Raw genomic sequence first — 19,308 nt, forward strand, 5'->3', positions numbered from 1 at the left:
CTACAGTAGTCTCCCATTTGTACCACTCTTTTGGAAACCCAAGTGCTTTTATGCTAAAACCTGAATATACAACAGAACTCAAAATACATATCCAGGCAGGAAATATATTAAATTCATATCTACTCAGGAAAGAAATCAGGCTTCTACACGATTTTTGTTTATACTGCACTTCTTCACAAAGGTTTACTTATACTAGGAATGGCTCTTAAAAGTTACAGCAGCCATTTTGAAGAAACTTGTACTCGGTGTATGGCTGCTTACCTCTGCTCTGTTGTTTCCTTCCCTATTTATCACCAAACGAGAGAAAAATCATCTAACCTCTCTACAGAGCAAAACCTAAGATGAGGGAGGACTGAATTCCTCCCTCAAATTTAACAGCGTCTCTACTGATGCCAAGGGGAACTGCAGTCTGTACCATCTCCACTTGATTTCACATATGTAACAAACCAGACTTTACTGCAGAACAGTTTTCTTTCTTTTAAACTACTTCTGCAAAGCAGAATATCCGAGTGCAAAAAGCCATCTTTGGGAAAAATACATTTTTTTTCCTTCTAAATATGTTGTCCCTGCACAAAACCACTGCAGCTGAAGCCAATGCCCAAGAATCCCAACAGTTGCTGAGAAGCGACCCTTGATTCAACAGACACAAAAAGCTCATATGCCTGTAAAGAGTCAGCTTAGAAGCCAAGAAACCTTTGAGTCGGGATCCCCGGGTACAGAGCAATCTCCCTTCAGGGTTAATAATGAAAAAGAGACTCTGGCGGCAATAGCTGTACATGGGAACTGCCCCACCGGCCTGGAAGCTCTGCTGAGGCTCCAGGGCAGTTCAGCCTCGCAGCCAGCGATGAGGGGAGCGCGGGGCCCGGCAGGACTCCCTTGCTGCCATGGATTTTACCTCACAGACCCGAAATTTCCTGCGTGGAGCCGACAGAGGCAGCCCCGAGGAGCTCTCCTCAGGCGGGCGGGCGAGGAAAGCCGTTCTCGTTAAAGAAGGTGAAACCTCTCCCTCGCCTCACAGCCTGGCCAGTACGAGAACAGGTAGGATCACCACCGGACCCGCCGGGGCGAGCAGCGGCCGCAATGCCCCCCACCGCCGCCCGAGCCCCGCTCGGGGATGACGGTCCCTGCAGGGAGCCCGAAGCGGCCCCACCGGCTCCGGCCGCCCGGCGCTGCCATGGAGACGCTGCCGCCCGCCGAGCGGGAAACGCGCGCACTTCCGGGCGGTTGCGGGGGCCGCGCGCTGCCTCCCCCACCCCGCTTCCGGTGCGAGCCAGTTCCGCTTCCGGTGCGGCTGATCCCGGGACGGTGCCGGTTCCGTTGCCAGGGTGAGGGGCCGCATCGTGCTGCCGAGGGGCAGGAGGGGGAGGGGAGTGGATCGGCGGCGGCACTGTGACCCAGTGGGCTGCGGAGAGCGCCGCCGTGCCCCCGATCGTCGGGCCAGCCCGGTGGGTCTGGGCCCAAGCCCGTCCGTGTGCGGCGGAGGCCAGGCTTTACCGGGCCGGGGTGAGGCAGGGCCGGTGGCGGGAGGGGCCTGAGGGCGGGCGCTTATATCGGCCGGGTCGGTGCCCTCGTAACGTTTGCAGGGCGGGAGCGGCTCCGCAGGCCCCGGGGCCGGCGGCAGCGTGCGGGCTCTCCCCGCTCGCCTCGCCCTGTGCACGGATGCCGCGGAGGCGCTCGCCCCGTGTCGCGGCTGGGACAGCCCCGGCGGGAGCCGGCCGCAAAAGCGAACGTCGGGTTGTGATGCTGCGGCTGCTGCCCGAGCCCCGTTTGCGGCGGTGGGTGACAGGGAGCAGCCTCTGGTTTGAAACCCCGGTCCCCCACCTGTTGCGGTGTGGTAGAAAGTGCTGCGGTCCCGCCTGCTCGGTATTGCACTTTCCGTGTTTCGGGGTTTTTACGTTGATGTTTTGTGTTGCTTAGTGAAACTTAGACGTGGATGGATGTCTTCGAAATCTTTCAAGGAAAGTGGTGTAATGCAACAATTTAACTACAACAACACAACTAACGCTTTCCCTGACCGAGTGACCTTCCAACCTGTAGGATTTTGGTGGTCCGAGGGGCTTGTAAAGGCTCTGAAAATGTAATTAACCAAAGCAAACCTCCTGTCAGTAAGCTTCAGTTTCGGTGGTGTCCAGCCCTGATGGTAGAAACTTTGAAAATCCATGTGACTTTCTCTCCTCCTAATCTCTTTTTCTGGAATCATTGATTCTGGTGTCCACACTCAGTCCCATTAGTATTTTGGCATTGAATAAAGGTGCCTTATTTCTGTGTGGCATTCCTGATGACGTTCATCTCGACAGGACTGTAATTCAGTAAGAATAGACAGTTGGTCAAATGCTCAACTTCAGAGGGATGATCTTTCCAATTTAGTGCTGGGCGGAGACTTGAGAAGTTTTCTTATAGCTCTTGCCCTATGAATTTTCTTGCAGAATGACTTGAGGTGTATGGTACACGTGAGAAAACAGACAATGAACTTTTCTTTCTTAGTCTAAGGATTATGGACAGGGATAATTGATGAGAACGCCCCTGTGTATCAACATTGTTTGATGCTATGCAGCCTTAACCTCAGTTGAATTTCTTAGTTTGTCTAAGACCTCCTTTTTGCAGGATAATACCAAGCCTCTATCTGATTCAGGGATATTTGGAAAAAAAAATTTAAAAAGGGAATTTTTTTTTTTTTTCTGTGATACCAGTTTTCTTCTTCAATTGATTTTCAGGGCTCTTAGAGGGAATAGTGTGGAGGTGTGGCTTGTAGTGTCCTCAGCAAGCAGGTTGTATCTAGCCCTCTATTTCTCATCTGGTCTGAGCTTGGTGGATATGCCAGAGTAATTACTTGTTCATTCCTAATAGGTTATACTGTATAAAGAGAAGTATTTTGTCTGAGAGCAGGTAACCTCTGAGAATATGACATTAGAGAAGAAGAGGAATCAGATTTTTGCATTCTGAGAGTTTTCAGAATTGCCAGACCTGTATTTCTTGGTGTAATGCATTTCTTGAAGGTGGATAGCCTCAGTTTTTTTCACAGGTCTCCTCTCTCTCCTTTTTGAATATCAGTCTTTTGAGGACAATCTCACCATTGGTGGTGCGGAGGCCTGGCCTTCTCTGCATCTTCTGTCAGTCTATAACAGCCTTTTCATACCTTTCTATCTCCTTGATTCTCTGTTTCCAAACTTTAACAGAAAAAAAATGTTCTTCCTTCTGCATAAAGCTAAAAATCTTGTTTTTCTGCTGTGTTTAATGTAGGACTGAACTGTTAAATACAATTTGTATAAGTGATGTTGTGTAAATTATAGATAGTATAATTATGGTTGTTTTGTCAGCACTGCAATGAAAGTGCTGTTCTTACAGTGTAATTGTATTGTGTAGGTGTGTATTTTGGCTTTGTTTTCAAACTCCTACTTTGATATTGCTACAGTGAGACGTGACCTGGGGTGTGTATTACTGCAGGTATTGCACAGTGAAAGTGATTAGAGAAATCCAATGCTAAAAATGAACTGTTGGGTTCAGAATTATTTTTATGGTTTTATATATTTTAGGTATTTCATATTTGCTGGTTTGTTGTTACATATGTAAAGATATCCATGGCTGGTTTAGTTGTGTAATTATTGCAGAGGATATTTCTGAGCTTTGAAATTACTTTTATGATACTGCAGTACTCTGCTTGGGTGCCGGTTGTGCAGTGAACAGGCTGTACCTGCACAGAACACACAGCAAATGAGCATATGCTGGAGCAAACGGTGAATGTGACATTGCTAAATACATTGAAGTGGAACTCAGAGCCCTGGTTTTAGCACTGTTCTTTCTCCCTTCGTTTTTTTTTTTCCCCAACATTTTATCAACGTTTGTCATCTGCTCATGCAAAACAAACAGCTCTTTGATATACAATATAATAAAAAAAATAAAAAATACTTTAAACAGACTGTATGGTTTGTCTTCTGAAAAGAGCAATTCTCCTATTTCTTCCTTATGTGATCATTGTATTTTCCTCCTGCAGCAGATTTTTCAGAAAATAATACTGAACATATGCTTCAAGGATGTCTCTCTCTCTCATAATAAAATGGGGTGGACAGGAGTATACGATAACCTCTCTCTCAGAAGAAGACACAGTGTTGGATCTGAAGCAATCTCTTAAAGGCCTTACTGGAGTGTTACCAGAGCGTCAAAAACTACTTGGACTTAAAATGAAGGGTAACTATTCATATTCGTTGTGGATGTGCCTGAGATGTTTAAAGATGAACATCCTCTAAACCTAGCCAGGATGTGTATACCAACAGGGCATCTACCTCCCCGATCTAGCTTTTGAATGAACATAGAGATTTTATACATCACTGGGTATTGTTTAATATTGATACATCTACCTGGTAATTTTTTAATGGCTGACATGGAAGTGTGGCAACTGTATGTTCAATAAACTTAAGTTGCTGCTAGCCAGACAAGCAATGTCTCTGTATGTGGAGGAGGATGATAATACAGCTTGGGGTATTCTGGTATTTGATGGGTAGCTTATTTTAATTAAATATGAAATGTATTGACATTTTTCTAAAATCTCTCTACCCCAGTAAAAAAAAAAATAATCTGCTTGCATTATAGGCAAACCTGCAGATGATGATGTTAAGCTTGGAGCTCTCAAGTTGAAACCAAATACTAAAATAATGATGATGGGCACTCGTGAAGAGAGTTTGGTAAATACTTTACTTATTAGCTTAAACAGGAAAAAATGCTTATATGTCTCCTAATTATGATTTTAAATTTTGACTATTCCAGTAATCATTTGAAAAATGGCAGTACAGTACATTTCTTTTGGTGTTTATTTTTCTATGTAAACTTTTCTGCAGCGCTGTGATAGCAGTGTATTCATTAAACTCCTTTATTGTTCTGGATTTGAAGTACAAACCTATTATTATGATATTCACTGACTTCTTAAATCTGAACAATCATTGGTATACTTTAGTAATTCTTTCCACTAGTAAAGTGAAATAATTTTGGTTAAATAGTATTTTTTTCCTGTAATGTACAGTAACAGAAACTTGATATTGGTTGCTATTTTCCTGCAGTGATCCCAGTTATCTTTTATTATTATTCCTCTAGGAAGATGTCCTTGGGCCACCTCCTGATAATGATGATGTTGTCAATGACTTTGATATTGAAGAGGAAGTTGTGGAAGTAGAAAACAGGTTAGAAGTTTTAGCTATTAAAACCAGTCCGGTTATTGAATGTACAGTATGCATTTTAATTAACTGTAACTTTTTGCACTGTTACATTAGGGAAGAAAATCTACTAAAAATTTCCCGCAGAGTTAAAGAATACAAAGTGGAAATTCTGAATCCTCCTAGAGAAGGAAAAAAGCTGCTGGTGCTAGATGTTGATTATACACTATTTGGTGAGATTTTATGCAACTTGTGGGTTTTGTTTGTTGAAGAAGTCAGTTTATTTACCAGTTCACGTTTCTTGATTTTTGCTTTACAACTTTACTTCAGTAACTTTGGTATGTGTTGTACTATATAACTTCTGCTTGGTAATATTGTGGGGTCTTCTGCTCATATTTTTAAAACCATTGGGCTTTGTGTTGCATATTGTTGATTTTAGTGCAGCAATTGTTTACCTTCTGCAGGAAGACATAAAAAGTAGCAATTTAATATTTTATCCAAATAAACCTTCTCTTGACCAATCTGTATTTTGGACATCATGGTGGCAGAGCAAGATACTGTTGTGAAATAATGATCTCTGTACCTGACTGACTCCACTTTTGGGGGGCGTGGGAGAATAGCTTCAAATTTTATTTCCAGATCGTTACTAAACATGCACAAAAACATGTTTTACTTGAAAATTCTGTCAGACTGGTTTTCTTGGAAGCCACAATTTTCCTTCTGACTTAATTTTCTGGGATGTAGGTGTGTCATGGCAGCTTGACTACAAGCAGTAAATAATAGCTTGCCTGATTACGTTTCCTTAGCTTTTCTTTTTGATCAGATTTGTTTACAATCTGAGATCAAAATTCAAGCTATTACTGAGTTTAAATTTTTTATTTAGACATCTTCTGCTAGCAGAATTTGACAGCAGTTTTTTAATTGGAACAGGCAACGTTTGTGTGTCCAAAATAAGCTTGATACATGTTCACAAAATTAACTGGACTAGGTTTGAAGGAATCTATCATATCTGGGCTGTTATAAATTTGCTAAGGTGCACATATAAGCTATTTGGCCTGACTCTTCAAAGATATTCAGACCCACAGATCTCTGATTTCATTATTTATTAGCTAAGCCCTCAAATACCTATAAGGATCAACAGATAAATGTCCCCTCTTTTTCTTCTCTCCACCTTTAAAATGGGAATGGTAGTTTGCTATGAATTCATTCATTATTTTAAAATGCCCCAGTGCTTCCCTCATGAAACTCTTCAGGTCAGATAGGAAAGTCAGACTGACCTTTAATAACTTAACTTAAGCCTTATAATGAACTACTTCTATCTTATTTTCTTTTTAGACCACAGATCATGTGCTGAAACTGGGGTAGAACTGATGAGGCCATACCTTCATGAATTCCTGACATCTGCATATGAGGATTATGACATTGTAATTTGGTGTAAGTTTTATACTCAGTACCTAAGACTTTATTGTAACACAGACTTTATTGTAAATTGTCATTCAGAGCAGAGACTCCAGGTGGGAGGTTTTTATATTGCTTTTTAGTGTGAATCACAAGATCTAAAACAATACATGAATGCTTAGCTGTAATACATCCATCAGGAATGTTCACACAGCTATTAAAGCTATTTTAGAAAAATAGTAATTCTTATGTGAAAACACACCACATATTGCTCACATGAATGGGTCTAATCACAGTATAAAACCTAACATCAATTTACTGACTGTTACTTTGTACAAACAAATAAGTGCTTGAAGTAACAAAATCGTATAATCAACATTCAGATGCTGTTTGATAGCTATCTCTGCAAATAATCTCAATCCAGACAATAAGCAGTGACCTGCCAAATGAACCAAACTCTCCTCTCTACAGGGACGGTTGATCGTTTGCCTGTGCATGCTGTTTCACTTCCTATCCAACAGCTGGAGAACAGACTTTAGCCAGTGCAGGGTTTAAACTATATTAAAATTGTATTTAAAAAACTAGTTTTCATAGTCTGGAACCATGTTCCGACGTATTCTTACAACAGTGGGCAATGTTGACACTTCATCTGTTCCAGGCCTTATGTATTCTTCTTATCATTGCTTCCAGAAGAAAATCTTACAGAGGCAGTATGGTTCCTCAAATGACTCCTTATGGTCCTGCAGACTGTAGTTCAGTAACAGCTGATCTAGAAAATGATTTACACGCATGCTTTATCTAGCTGTTCATTTGAAAAGTAAGCTTTTCCAAATAAAAATAAACTGCCACGAAGGAAGACTGTCTTCCAGGCAGTGAACCCTAAAAGCTGTAACAAGGATGAATCTCTCTGAAATTAAATTTTGTATAAAAATTTGATATAAGTGGACAATTTCTTGGCTTGTTTCTTTTTGCCTGTCAATGACTTACGTTGATAAAGTATTCTTTCTGTTTTCTCCCTTTTGTTTCAGCTGCTACTAATATGAAGTGGATTGAAGCTAAAATGAAAGTAAGTAGTTTTGAAAATGTTTCATTTATTTCTAGTCTGGCTAGCTGTTCATATAGTTGGACTCATGCTCAGCATTGTAGGGAGGGTTAGCAACTGGGGAGGTTGTATGAATCAAAACCTGAGGGTTTTTTTAAATCTTCATAGTCACTTTAAATTGTCACAAAACTAGATTAAATCTAATTTTAGAATTCCACACAAACTATCAGCAGTAGGTGCTAAATTTAGCAGAACTAAACACAAGTCAGTACCTGCTGAAACTTAAATTAGTCACGCAACCTTCACAGTTGCTTTCATCTTACCTCTAATTATAGACTTCTAATCTTTAAGTGTAATATCATTTTTTTTAAAGGAGCAGACAGATGTGGCATGAGGAGTAGGTTATCAAGAGGAAACTCTTTTCATATTTATCTTGTACCGCTTGCAGCTGTGTGGTTATGTTGCTTCCTCTGCCTTATTAAAACATCTGTAAGAGCTGCTCTTTCAATCCTAGTTTCTTCCGTACCTAAATCAGGCAACTAGCCAGTTTTGCACAGCTGACCTAGTGGTAAACATATTTACAGTCAAGCTTAGCTGTAAATCTAAGGAGCTTACTAAGAATTGCTGTATGTTTGGTTGGTGGGTTGGTTTATTACGCTTATAAATCAAACCTTGTTTCTTTTTCAGGGAAAACTTTTCCAAATTTAAGCATTTGTATCTCCACTCTTTGTTATAGGCTATTTTTCAGGTTTTAACAGAGCAAAGCACATTTTCCAGTGTTCTCTTCCTCAAAATAATGAATTGCTACAATTTTTCTAAACAAACAAAAACGCCTCTCAGAAACGAGAACCTTTAATCAGAACTACGAAGTAGAGTTTGTGCAAGTAAAATCAGCGTTGAGCCTTGCAAACATTGCACTTCTTGTGGCAGTGTTACATCTTTGTTCATGTTGTGTCTGTCAGTGTAGTGCTCAGACTCAATCTTGTGGAAAACCATTGGTCAAAACTGGACTGTTTCCCCTGCGCTGGTCACCTTTCTACATTTCTAGGTCACCTTTCCAGCCCTTTCATAACAAGTTACTGAATCACAACCTTTCCATGCCTATTCCAGGATCTTGATCAGTTGAGACTCCTACCGCTACATGCCAACTGCTGTTTCTCCTTAAACTCATAGCACCGGGGTGCTTACGTCTCAAAGTTTCACTTTTTGTCAGGAAACAATGATCCCAGCAATACTTGACATTAAAGTTTTTGTTTTAAACCACAAAGCAGGAAGAGCATTAAAAAGAAGGGAATATCAGATAACGAAGTTTAATCTCTCATTTATCATCTATTTATGCCTGGAATTCAAACAGTCTAGAACAGCTAGTTTTTTCAGTGTTAACAGGACACTACCTACCAGATAGGTAGCACTTTTCATTTGCAAGATGTACTTTTTCATATAAAAGCAAATCAGTTAAACGTGGCTGGATATTTGCAAGAGAGTTGTTACAGTGGATATTTTCTGCTTGTTATGTAGCTTTGCATATTACTGCTTTTGCACACACCAGAAATTGTCATCAACATTTATGTTATAACATGTCAGCATGTTTTACTACTACTTTTCAGCTTTGGAAGGGACTTGAAATGGAAATGATGTTCTCTCATCTGGTCAAAGTGTTTTTATTTCTAAAAAGGATGTTTTCCTAAGGGTCTTTATTTCAGGAGTTATCAAATCTTTAAAATGCAAATTGACAGATTTCTGACTAAGGTTGGCTATCTTGGACAAGTGTAAGAGGAAAGGGTAACAATAAACTCTTACCATATATTTCATCTTCGATTGGGCTGTGTTTTGTTGCAACTTACTGGAAGGAACAAATAGCAGACAGTACACAGTTGCTGTCCTTGCTATAGATACTGAGGGAAGTTGAGGCACATAGAAGTTGTGAAAGATTATGAAGGTAGGAGCAAGACCTCTCTGTATTTTGCATTTTCTGCAAAGTTACGTTGACTTTATGCTGACATCAGTTGTTAAGTTTCTGATAGTAAACACTGCAAAAATAAATTCCTATCAGCTTTTTTTCTCTTGCTAGAAGAGTGTACTTTTATAATTCTCATTGGGTAAAAAAAAAACAACCAAAAAAAACCACTTAACCCTCCCCAGATACCTGTTTTTAGTGTGTCTCTGGTAATCCTCAGCAGCTCACCCTTTGGCAAACAATATATTATAATTGTGGTTTGAGTTGTACAGCAGTAAAACTGTCATAATTAGAAGCTTTAATAATAAAAAATCTGTGATGCAGGAGCTTGGCGTGAGTACCAATGCAAACTACAAGATAACTTTCATGTTGGACAGTGCTGCCATGATAACAGTGCACACTCCTAGGAGAGGACTAATAGATGTAAGTACCTATTTTTTCCTGATCTTTTTCTACATTCAACTGACACGTTATCATACCCCTTTGAAATATTCAACAATAAAGTTGTGCTGGAGTTTTCATGTAAGAAAATCCTAAGAATCTTGGAAGCACAGATTATTTTTTTTCTACTGAAATTCTCTATTAATGTTTTGAGTAGTACATTTGGATGACACTGCTTTCAAATCAAATAATAGGTAACTGTTGCTAGAAAACTTAGTACCAACAGAAAGGTTTTCTTTAGCGTGGGGGGTAGTTAGTCTGTTATACTATTTCACATCTCTTCCCTTATTAAAGCCCAACTACCTGCTAATTTTTCAGCTAAAGAATACAAGTGTCCATTCAAGTTTGGACTCAAGTTCATATAGACTGGTATTTTCATCTCCTGCATATGATCTAATTTACCTCAGGTACCTTGTATGTGTTATTTTTGCAGGTGAAGCCGCTTGGTGTTATCTGGGGAAAATTTTCGGAATATTACAGCAAAAAAAATACTATTATGTTTGATGATATCGGCCGAAACTTCCTAATGAATCCACAAAATGGACTCAAGGTAATTTTAACTGGAATTTTCACGTATTACTACTTTTTCTTATACTTCAAGTAGTACTTTCTCATACTTCTTTGCTGTATCATAAAGAAAGGCTATTCTTAACTAGCAAAGATGCATATTTTATTATATTTTTTAATTTAGATTTCCATTTGTCTGGACTAATACTTTCATAATAGTAGTATTAAATAAGCTTTGTTTCACTATTAACTGAGTTTTTAAGAGACCACCATCAATGAAATCATGATTTCTGCTTAAATTATATCTGCGAGCCATAATTAAGCTGGGCATTCCTGACAGGCACCATTGAAATATGTGATGTTCAATCTCAAGAGTGGTTATATTCAGAAAATAAATAAGAAGTGACTGTACTTCATGGTAGCATGCTAATGTAATAGCAAGTGTTCTGTTCTGGGAAATAATTAATACCTTGAGCCATTTTGACTGCAGAACAGCAAATGCTTGATTTTATAAAATTGTCAACCATTTTGTACTTCATAATCAGTGTTGGTTCTGAATAAGAAGATTACAACTTAAATTTCTACTTAAATATGATGGTACAGCAGTATGGTACTAAAGAACCCTCATAAATTTCTTAAAAAAAAAAGATGTTTTCAAATGCAGGAATCCAAGATGATGTTTCTTTGAAACTATCCATGATGTGAAGACGATAGCAATTGATGAGATCTAGCAGGATGATGTTAATTGGAACTGTACAATGTTAGGAGAATCGAGAATAGCAAAGATCTTGCTGGGAGAGGATTATCCAGAGAGCCTCCCTCTAACTCAGATTTGAAAGATGTTTGTCAAAATGTTGTTAACAGAGCTGCAGACAAGAACATTGAATCACTAAAACAAGGCACAGGTATAATGTATTCCAAGCTTAAAGCAGTTGTCAGATAAGCTTTATTTCTGACATCTCTTTTCACAGAAGCTATGATTGTAGTCAAATGCTTTTTGTTGAGGAAAAAAAAAAAAAAAAAAGCATCTGGTTCCAGTGATGCCACACAACCCAAAACAGAGCTGAAAACCCCTCATGTCTCCTGCAAAAATGTCTATGATATCATATTAGAAAACATGGCATCCATTCCAGATCATTTTATCATTCTGTCTGACTGGGAGAGGAAGGCTCGAAGAAGTGCAAGACAAAACAAATTTCTTCCTGGTGGGCATGCAAGGCCAAAACCCTACAGTCCGGTTTGCATGAATAACAAGACAAATTGGATGTGGCCACTAATAGAAAAGGTTTTTCTTCCTCTTACCTAAGAGAAGTTATAACTTGGCATAGTACTGAAAATTTATTTTAATTAGGTAGTAAATGATAGAGAATTAGAAGCATTTTTCTTACTTTGAGCAAATGGTTATACCCAGTTTATTTATTTTGTATAGATAAGGCCTTTTATGAAAGCACATTTAAATCGGGATAAAGACAAGGAGCTTCTAAAGCTCACTCAATACCTCAAAGAAATAGCAAAATTAGATGACTTTTTGGAGCTGAATCACAAACATTGGGAAAGGTAAGAACAAAGTCAAAATTCTTTCTTCCTTCTGTCCCTCACCCCACTGTGTTTTGCTTGAGGGTATCTGCATAAAGACCAGAAACAACTGAGCTGATGAACTTTGATGTCACTTACAGGTATGAGGGTCCTTTAGTTTGAGTAGAATTTTAATAAGGCTATAGTGTTATCCCTGCTTCCCTAACATAAGATTTTGACAGAATGGACCTTTTTTTCATGTTTCTCCAGTATTCAGGACCGTCGGTTGTTTTCAATGAAGCAATTATGCTTCCTAAAGGGAAAAGAATTTTTGAAGGAACCTGATCCCTGGAAATCTCTCTTTCCACCCCTACAAAGTTAGGCTGTCAGTTCAGATCTAAGGTCCTTCGTTACGAGGCAACTTTTCTGGTGGTTACTTCAGAGGTTTGGGGTGTTACCGTGTGGTTCTTGGGCACTATCCAAGTTGTGTGGTATTACGGTATTCATCGGCTCTGAAATGTAAGTTACTGTGTTATAAACGAGAGGTTTCCAAATGCTTAGGGCACCAGTTAGCATCCTAATTCTTGCTAGAGAATGATTAGCTGAAGTGTTTGGGGAAAATTCTTCTTAATGGTTTTATGCAACAGCCTGAAGTTTCAATACATGAGGAAAAAAAAAGTGCGCACAATGTGCTACTCAAAAAACACTCATTCAGTGCTTAAAAGAACAGCCTTGCAAACTGGATGTAATTTTCTTTCTTGTTTCTGATTAGAACAGGAAGCCAAACGTTAAACTTTAAAAGCAGCAAAATTCACTAGATATTTCACACTGTCAGTTAAATTGGTTGGATTTTTTTTTTCCTGAGTATTTGCAAAGACTTCATTGTCACCTTATAGCCAGACTGCTCCAGCTGTAGTGGCAAGAGAACTATGAGATCAGAAAACAAGCATTTTGGAGTAACTCAGATTCTCTAAAGCAGCTAGTAGGGGGCTGTTCTTTTCAGCTTATGCTGGACGACTGTTCACATTAAAGTCTTGAATTTATTTAAAGGAAAACAATAATGGGCCTTTTTATCTTAAAAGATATAATAGCTATTTTTCCAACTGATGTAATTTTCAACGTCTTAGAATAAAACATGTTTCCATTTCCTTTCTCACTTTTGTTTAAAAAAAACCCACCTAAAAAAGTAACTAAAAACATGACTTTGAGTTACTGTAAGATAACCTATCGTGGAATTGAAAGAATGTTGAAATCAAAATCATGAGTAGTATTGATCACATTTCTAACTTTGGTTATCAATAAGGAGATTGCTTGTGAGAAAAGAAAGCAGATTCATACTTTGAGTCTATAAAAGATACTAGATATATTTGTGCCTAACTCATTTCTGAAAACTGTACTTCTGTTTCTTGCAGGTATCTTTCAAAGAAGCAAGGACAATAACACTAATAAAATTGTGTGGCACTGAATTGAAGGGAACGTAACTAAGATCATTGGACTTTTCCTTGCTTTTACGCTAGAGTATAATAGTGCTGGACACTGGATCCAATGCCAGAATGACTGCTATACTTGGTCTTCCAGGTGGTTGGTTGTGGGTTTTTTTTAAAAGATCACAGCAATAAGCTCAAAGTGGGAGAAACAAGTCAGTTACTTTTTCTTGCATTCAGTTCTGGTGTTACTACTTAAAATACTTTCCTCTCCTTTGCTGCCGAAGTACAACCATAACCATTAAAGACCAAAACCATTCTGAAATTAGAAAAAAAAATATTTAGACCAAAAAAGTTGAGTAAGGAGCCAACCTTGGCAGTGTATGAATTGTATAAGCCCTCTATTCCCTCCATCTTTAGAAACAGTCTCCCTCTCCTGTTCCAGTATTTAAGTCTATAAATTACAAGTTGTCTAAGTTTGGTATGTATTAGTATGTCAGTGTTTCTCTGTGCAAGACAGTAAGATGGGAAAGTACCACCTCTGTGGCCAATTTACCCCAGTGTGTGAACTTGTACTATAAAGCAGTGTTTACTGGAAAACAAAAGATTGAAGTTTGAGGGAGAGAAACCCACTCTTATTTGATAAGTGAAAAGCAGTCTGCCTGAAAAATTCTCATGTGTCAGATAAAGGGTTTAATCCTCAGATGGGAAAGTCACATTCCTAACAAAGCATGAACAAAACCCTTGTTCTCTTCTAGCTAAATCTCATCAAAGTGCAAACACTGTGTTTAAATACAATATTCAGCCATACTGTTCTTAAAATATCATTTACTTGCGCTGCTTATGCCTGCACTATAGAAGTGTGATGTGACTGCTGTTTGGCATTACCAACACTTGTGCATTATGCAGTTCATGTATTTGAAAGAAGACTGACCCTTTCAAATAAAAATGGTATATATTGTTCTTAAGGAACTATAGCAGTTGTGTAAATAATAAATACCTTTTTCATAATTTGTGTCCTGTGCTGTCTTAAATAGCTAGTTTGTGTAATAGAGAAACCATTGATAATCTTCATTTTAGGTTTTTTGGGGTGTTTATTTGGATTCCAGAGACACCGAATTTGCGTCAGTGGTTAAGTAAGAGACTGGTGTGTGCCGCTGCAGATTAGGGCAGTGGTGTTGAATAGTAAAGTGCCTAGCTGCCCGGGAAAGGAACCTTGACAGCAAATGTCAGCATGTCAGGACAGCAGACACAAATGAGCTGTTAAGATGAGCATGTTAGGCTCCGGCTCAATGACCTGTCAGAAAAGTGTACAGTTTCTTCTCTGCTGCTCTTTGTGGTTTAGTGCCAACCCAAGCTGTGTTTTAAACTAGTAAACCAGAAACCTGACGCATAAAAATCTTTGCTTTAGATAAGTATGGAGGGTGAATTTCTGAAGTTTTGTCTCCTAGAGCTGATGTCTGAACTAGAAGGCTTCGCTCACATTATGTACAGCACAGGTGTAGTCCCTGAGGTTAAAACAGGGATCCTTTACCTAGGAAGGCTGCAGTAGCATAGATATTGGATTACAGGACTGCTATATGTGTACTAGAATACCTTTCAATTGAAAGAAGTCAAGGCATTGCACTTGAATCACCTACAGAGTTCATTATGCTAGCCAGACAGAGCAAATGGAACTGAAGGAATGTATTTAAACATGTCCGTATCTTTCTGCTCAAAGTTGGCATACAAACAGAAGTTTTACACTGAATGAGTGATACTTTCTTTTGCTTTACACAAGAAAAATTTAAAAAAAAGTCTTGATTTCTTTTTATTTCAGTAACACTGGGATTTCATCCCAGAATTTCAAAGTATTTGCTGATCCGAAGTAGGTATGCATTCCCCTTTCAAATATTTTAAGCTCCACTGGAATATGTGAGACTATGATCTCGATGTGATGGTAACACATTACTGTTGCTGACAAGTCATTGTGGTTTTTATGACTAATGTTGTTTCCCTTATATTTTATGTTTGAAGACTAGCCTTGCAACTTGATATTTTTTTTTCCCCCCAGAAGAACCTTGTGTATTTTACTGACTATCTTCTAAAAATGCAGCAGTGATTTCCTTGCCTGAGACATGATTTGAGATGGTGAAGCTGTGGATAAGGCAAGCACAAAACTGAGATTCACTAAATCCCTCAATATTGGAATGAGAGGTCACTCATACAAATAGGAGAGTGCCTTAAAGTTGTCAAGAGCAGCAGGTAGCAACCTCCTGGGATTTGTTGCAGATGCAGGCAGCATCAGCTGCTTCAGGAAGGAGTTGGACAGCTTCATGGACAAGTCCATAGTCAGATGCTAAATGGAATAGGCAAGGAAGTTCCAATATCCTTACTACAAGAATTGCAGATGCCCAGAAGATGAGCGTGGGTGAGACAGCGGCCAAGCCTGCATGCTGCCCTTGAACTGCTGCTGGGTGGAACTTTGGCCAAAGCAGCACAGCTCGTGTCTGCTCTACGTGACTTTTCTGGGCTATTCATACAAAATGATTATGTGCCAAACTGCCAGAATTTGTTATAACTGCAGGGATAAATGGCTACTTTTCTGCTTAGCCCCAAAATAATATATTTATTGCTCATAAGTTCAGAGAAAAACACCTCTGCTGACTTTTTGTTCCTTTTGTTTTGATAGAGAAGGCAGTTTTAACCTACTTGTATTTCCAAAGTGTAGCTGAGCCTTGATAATATCAAATCAACAGCAAAGTTTAATGCCTTGTTCCCTGTTAACGTTTAGCTTCCTCTTCAATTACGTTGAGGTCCCTGAGAAGTATTTGATCAATAGCTTTCACAAGCTCTGTTAGAAGAAATAGGATTAAAGCACAAAGAGAGGGAGTGTGTGGCTTAATTACAGAGCTCATAATTTACTGCTCTGCAAAACTCTGGAGAAGCATTAAATGGAGTCTGAAGTATTCCAAACATTTTCATGTGTCAGAGACTGCACTGGGCTCCCAGTACACGTCAAGTATTTTGTATGTTGTTCTGTGATTATTCATACCAAAAGAGACAGTCCCTTTAAAAATGAAGTTATTTCTGTAAGCTCTGGATATCTGACAACTCTAATGCCTCACCGTGGCGTGAATGCTCATCACTGGAGGTACATGGAGTGACAGCTGAAGCCAAAAACTGAGCTGCAAATTCAGCTCTGCAAATCCTGCTGCATGACTGTGAAATCTACAGCTAGTTGCCAATTTTTATTCCTGACTTGACATGCGACTGACAGCAAGTGAATGCCAAAGGGTTTAAGACAATTTTCCACTCCGTCTGTTCAGGATGTATTTAAGACTGATGCGAGAAGTGCTGAAGTCTTTCTTTCTACCAAAGAGATGAAGCCTAGGTAAAAAACTGTTTCAGAGGGTAAAGAAAAGTAAACAGTTCTCCTGATTCATTAAAGCCATTTAAAACCAGAAATGCTGAACGAGGAGGTGTTAGAGGGCAGAATCCTCTGACACTTCCCTACTGACATGGCAGGTGCTACCTGGTATTAGCGTGGGCAACTGGTGCACCCCATGTGGGTGGCCAATCGAGTGCTTTGGCTGGGGGATCAATGGAGAAAGATTTCAGTGAAAAGGAAACATTGGCTGGGGGGGGGAAATAACAGGACTAGAAGATACTGATCTATCCTGGACAAGACAAGGTATATCTTTCTAATGTTACAAGTGTCTTGTGTAAGTAATATTAGCAATATCTGGTGACAGCCAGAAGTTACCAGAGTGTGATGCTGACATGTGCTTTGAAAGGGCTCCTCACTAATCAGGATGTGGTTTAGGTATAAGCAACTCAAAAGATTTGAGTCTGGAAGAACTGCCTCGTGGCGAGAGATTAACATTTCGGTTTGGTTAGGTTTTTCCAGAGAGTGATGAAAAACATCTATGATCCCTTACAGCACAAAGTTTGACTCTCCTGACTCCTGGCTTTATCTGCTGGACCACACTGTCTGTCTTAGACCTTCATTTCCCAGCCCAGCTGCACTACCCACTCCAGATCCCCTACCCTGCAACCCCGTTACCTTTTAGATCCCTGATAATCACACGAGATCTCGACCTCACCATTCATACATCAGCCCTTTGCCAATGGTGTTTATTATAAAGGATTTCAAAATGAGCTATTTATATACTGATGAGCTTTCTCATACATCCCCAAGCCTCATTATTTAAGCTTATTTGTGAAGTTTGCTCATCTCTGGAGATTCTTTGATGCTGCTTTGACACTGTGAGCACTTGGACGCTCATTTGGTTTTCAGGAGCCTGTGCAGACCTTGACATGTTTCCTTGCTACATGCAGACGCGTACAATGCCATGCTATTAATTTCTATGTCTCTCCTAGCAAATAGTTTTCCCACCAATTCATTTTCTGTTAAGAAATAATGTGTACAAGTCAAAAGGAGCTTGTTCTCAAATTGCACCGTTCTTAGCACTGCTGGTGGGCACAGCAAAGTGCATCAGTAACACTTGAAAGTTGTTTGTTATTCTTTGAGCTGTCTAGCTGGAATTGCACACCCACTCTGCTCGCACAACACCATTTTTCAAGGTGTTTATATATCAGAAAAGAGCAGTTCTTAGCATTTTTGCCTGGGTTAGCTACAGCTCCTGTGTGCAAGGGGACTGGGTGACCTGGAGCAGAGCCTGCATAGTCACTGTTGCCAAGTGATGTCCCCTCCTTCCCTGGCAACACCCCAGAAGATTTTGACTGGTGTTTCGAAACACTAAGGTTATTGCATCAGATTTTTAGTGACTAAATATCTTCACCTGTGGTGTTACAGCATTTGCTATTAACAGTGGGAGACTTGTTCTTCACTATTTATACTGCTCTTGAGAGGAAGGCAAGTCAAACTCTGGATCAGAGCATCAGTCAAAGAAGTCACAGTTCAATATAAATGCTCAAGCCAAACATATCAGCCTTCAGATTTGATTGGGATTTTCTTCTCCAGCAGTCTGAGCTAATATTTTGTTCTACTTGCTGCAAGATCAACCCCTGGATCTGGGTTGGATCTGCCACACTTCTTCCTGAACACAGACCAGAGCCAGACAGTTAGGCACGAGTGGCTGATTCACAGGCTGTTCAGAAAAGCTGTTTAAATTACTTCATGTTGGAGGGAAATGTCTACAGATGACTAAAAAATTGAACAAGCTCAGCTTTGACACCCAGAGTTATGTTTCTGAGCATGTTCTCTAGTAATACTGTGGTTAAAAAACCTCCTTCCTGTCTTTGGGTTTTTTTCAGTGCTCTAGAATTTTTCCCTCATTTCTTAAAAGCTTCTTGGTGTGGATGTGTATCACATCTCAATCTGTGCTTCACTGGCATAGTGGACTCCAAATGCTCCGTAGGAGGTAGCGTCCTATGGTACTGTAGTAACGGAGTGCTTTGATGAGCTTCGTGCGTTACTGATGTGTTACACACCAAGAGCTCCACTGGTAAGCATCAAACTGTTCCTCAGGTGTTTCCTCCTAGTTTGGGTCATACTGGAAGAATGGAGGCGCAGGAGAATAACGTAAATAACTTAAATTCTAGTAAAACTTTAAGCACCCTACCTCCTAGGGCAAGTTGAGATGGCTCTAGAATTGTATTTTGCAAAGCTGACCAATTCCTTACTCTTCCTAAATTCAGTCCACATTTCGTGACATACATGGGTACGTGACATTTGTGAGTAGTGAAAACTGCAAGCGCCAGTTTAGTACTTGAGGAGCATGAGCAGAATTCCAGCACATGCTTAAAGTGCAACTGATGCCAGTGTGACTTTTGGGTCCCTCTGCTGTCCTAATGATGGATATTCCTTGAATCAGGACCAAAATGAGCACATTTTTGGAAAAGTGCATTAAACTGCCTCAGAGATGAAAATGATAG

At 39.6% G+C, this 19,308-nt stretch overlaps 1 protein-coding gene across 7 annotated transcripts; it reads left to right on the plus strand.

The window, feature by feature from the left end:
• The first annotated feature begins 1,272 nt into the window (after nucleotides 1–1,272).
• On the plus strand, nucleotides 1,273–14,439 carry UBLCP1 (ubiquitin like domain containing CTD phosphatase 1). 7 transcript variants are annotated; one of them, XM_054842015.1, is made up of 11 exons: nucleotides 1,273–1,325; nucleotides 3,992–4,185; nucleotides 4,588–4,679; nucleotides 5,086–5,171; nucleotides 5,262–5,377; nucleotides 6,480–6,578; nucleotides 7,571–7,608; nucleotides 9,866–9,964; nucleotides 10,416–10,532; nucleotides 11,919–12,046; nucleotides 13,417–14,439. In XM_054842015.1, the coding sequence occupies exons 2-11, from the start codon at nucleotides 4,032–4,034 to the stop codon at nucleotides 13,442–13,444; spliced, it is 957 nt and encodes a 318-aa protein (XP_054697990.1). In that variant the 5' UTR covers nucleotides 1,273–1,325; nucleotides 3,992–4,031; the 3' UTR covers nucleotides 13,445–14,439. The 7 variants fall into 7 exon arrangements, 4 of the variants coding, with proteins under 4 accessions (XP_054697990.1, XP_054697987.1, XP_054697989.1 ...); XM_054842012.1 differs by having other exon boundaries at nucleotides 1,289–1,325; nucleotides 3,995–4,185; XR_008579301.1 differs by lacking the exons at nucleotides 1,273–1,325; nucleotides 11,919–12,046 and adding exons at nucleotides 12,109–12,165; nucleotides 12,275–12,523 and having other exon boundaries at nucleotides 3,995–4,185.
• The last annotated feature ends 4,869 nt before the right edge of the window (nucleotides 14,440–19,308 follow it).

This window comes from Grus americana, chromosome 14 (assembly GCF_028858705.1).
Source record: "Grus americana isolate bGruAme1 chromosome 14, bGruAme1.mat, whole genome shotgun sequence".
Lineage (NCBI taxonomy): Eukaryota > Metazoa > Chordata > Aves > Gruiformes > Gruidae > Grus > Grus americana.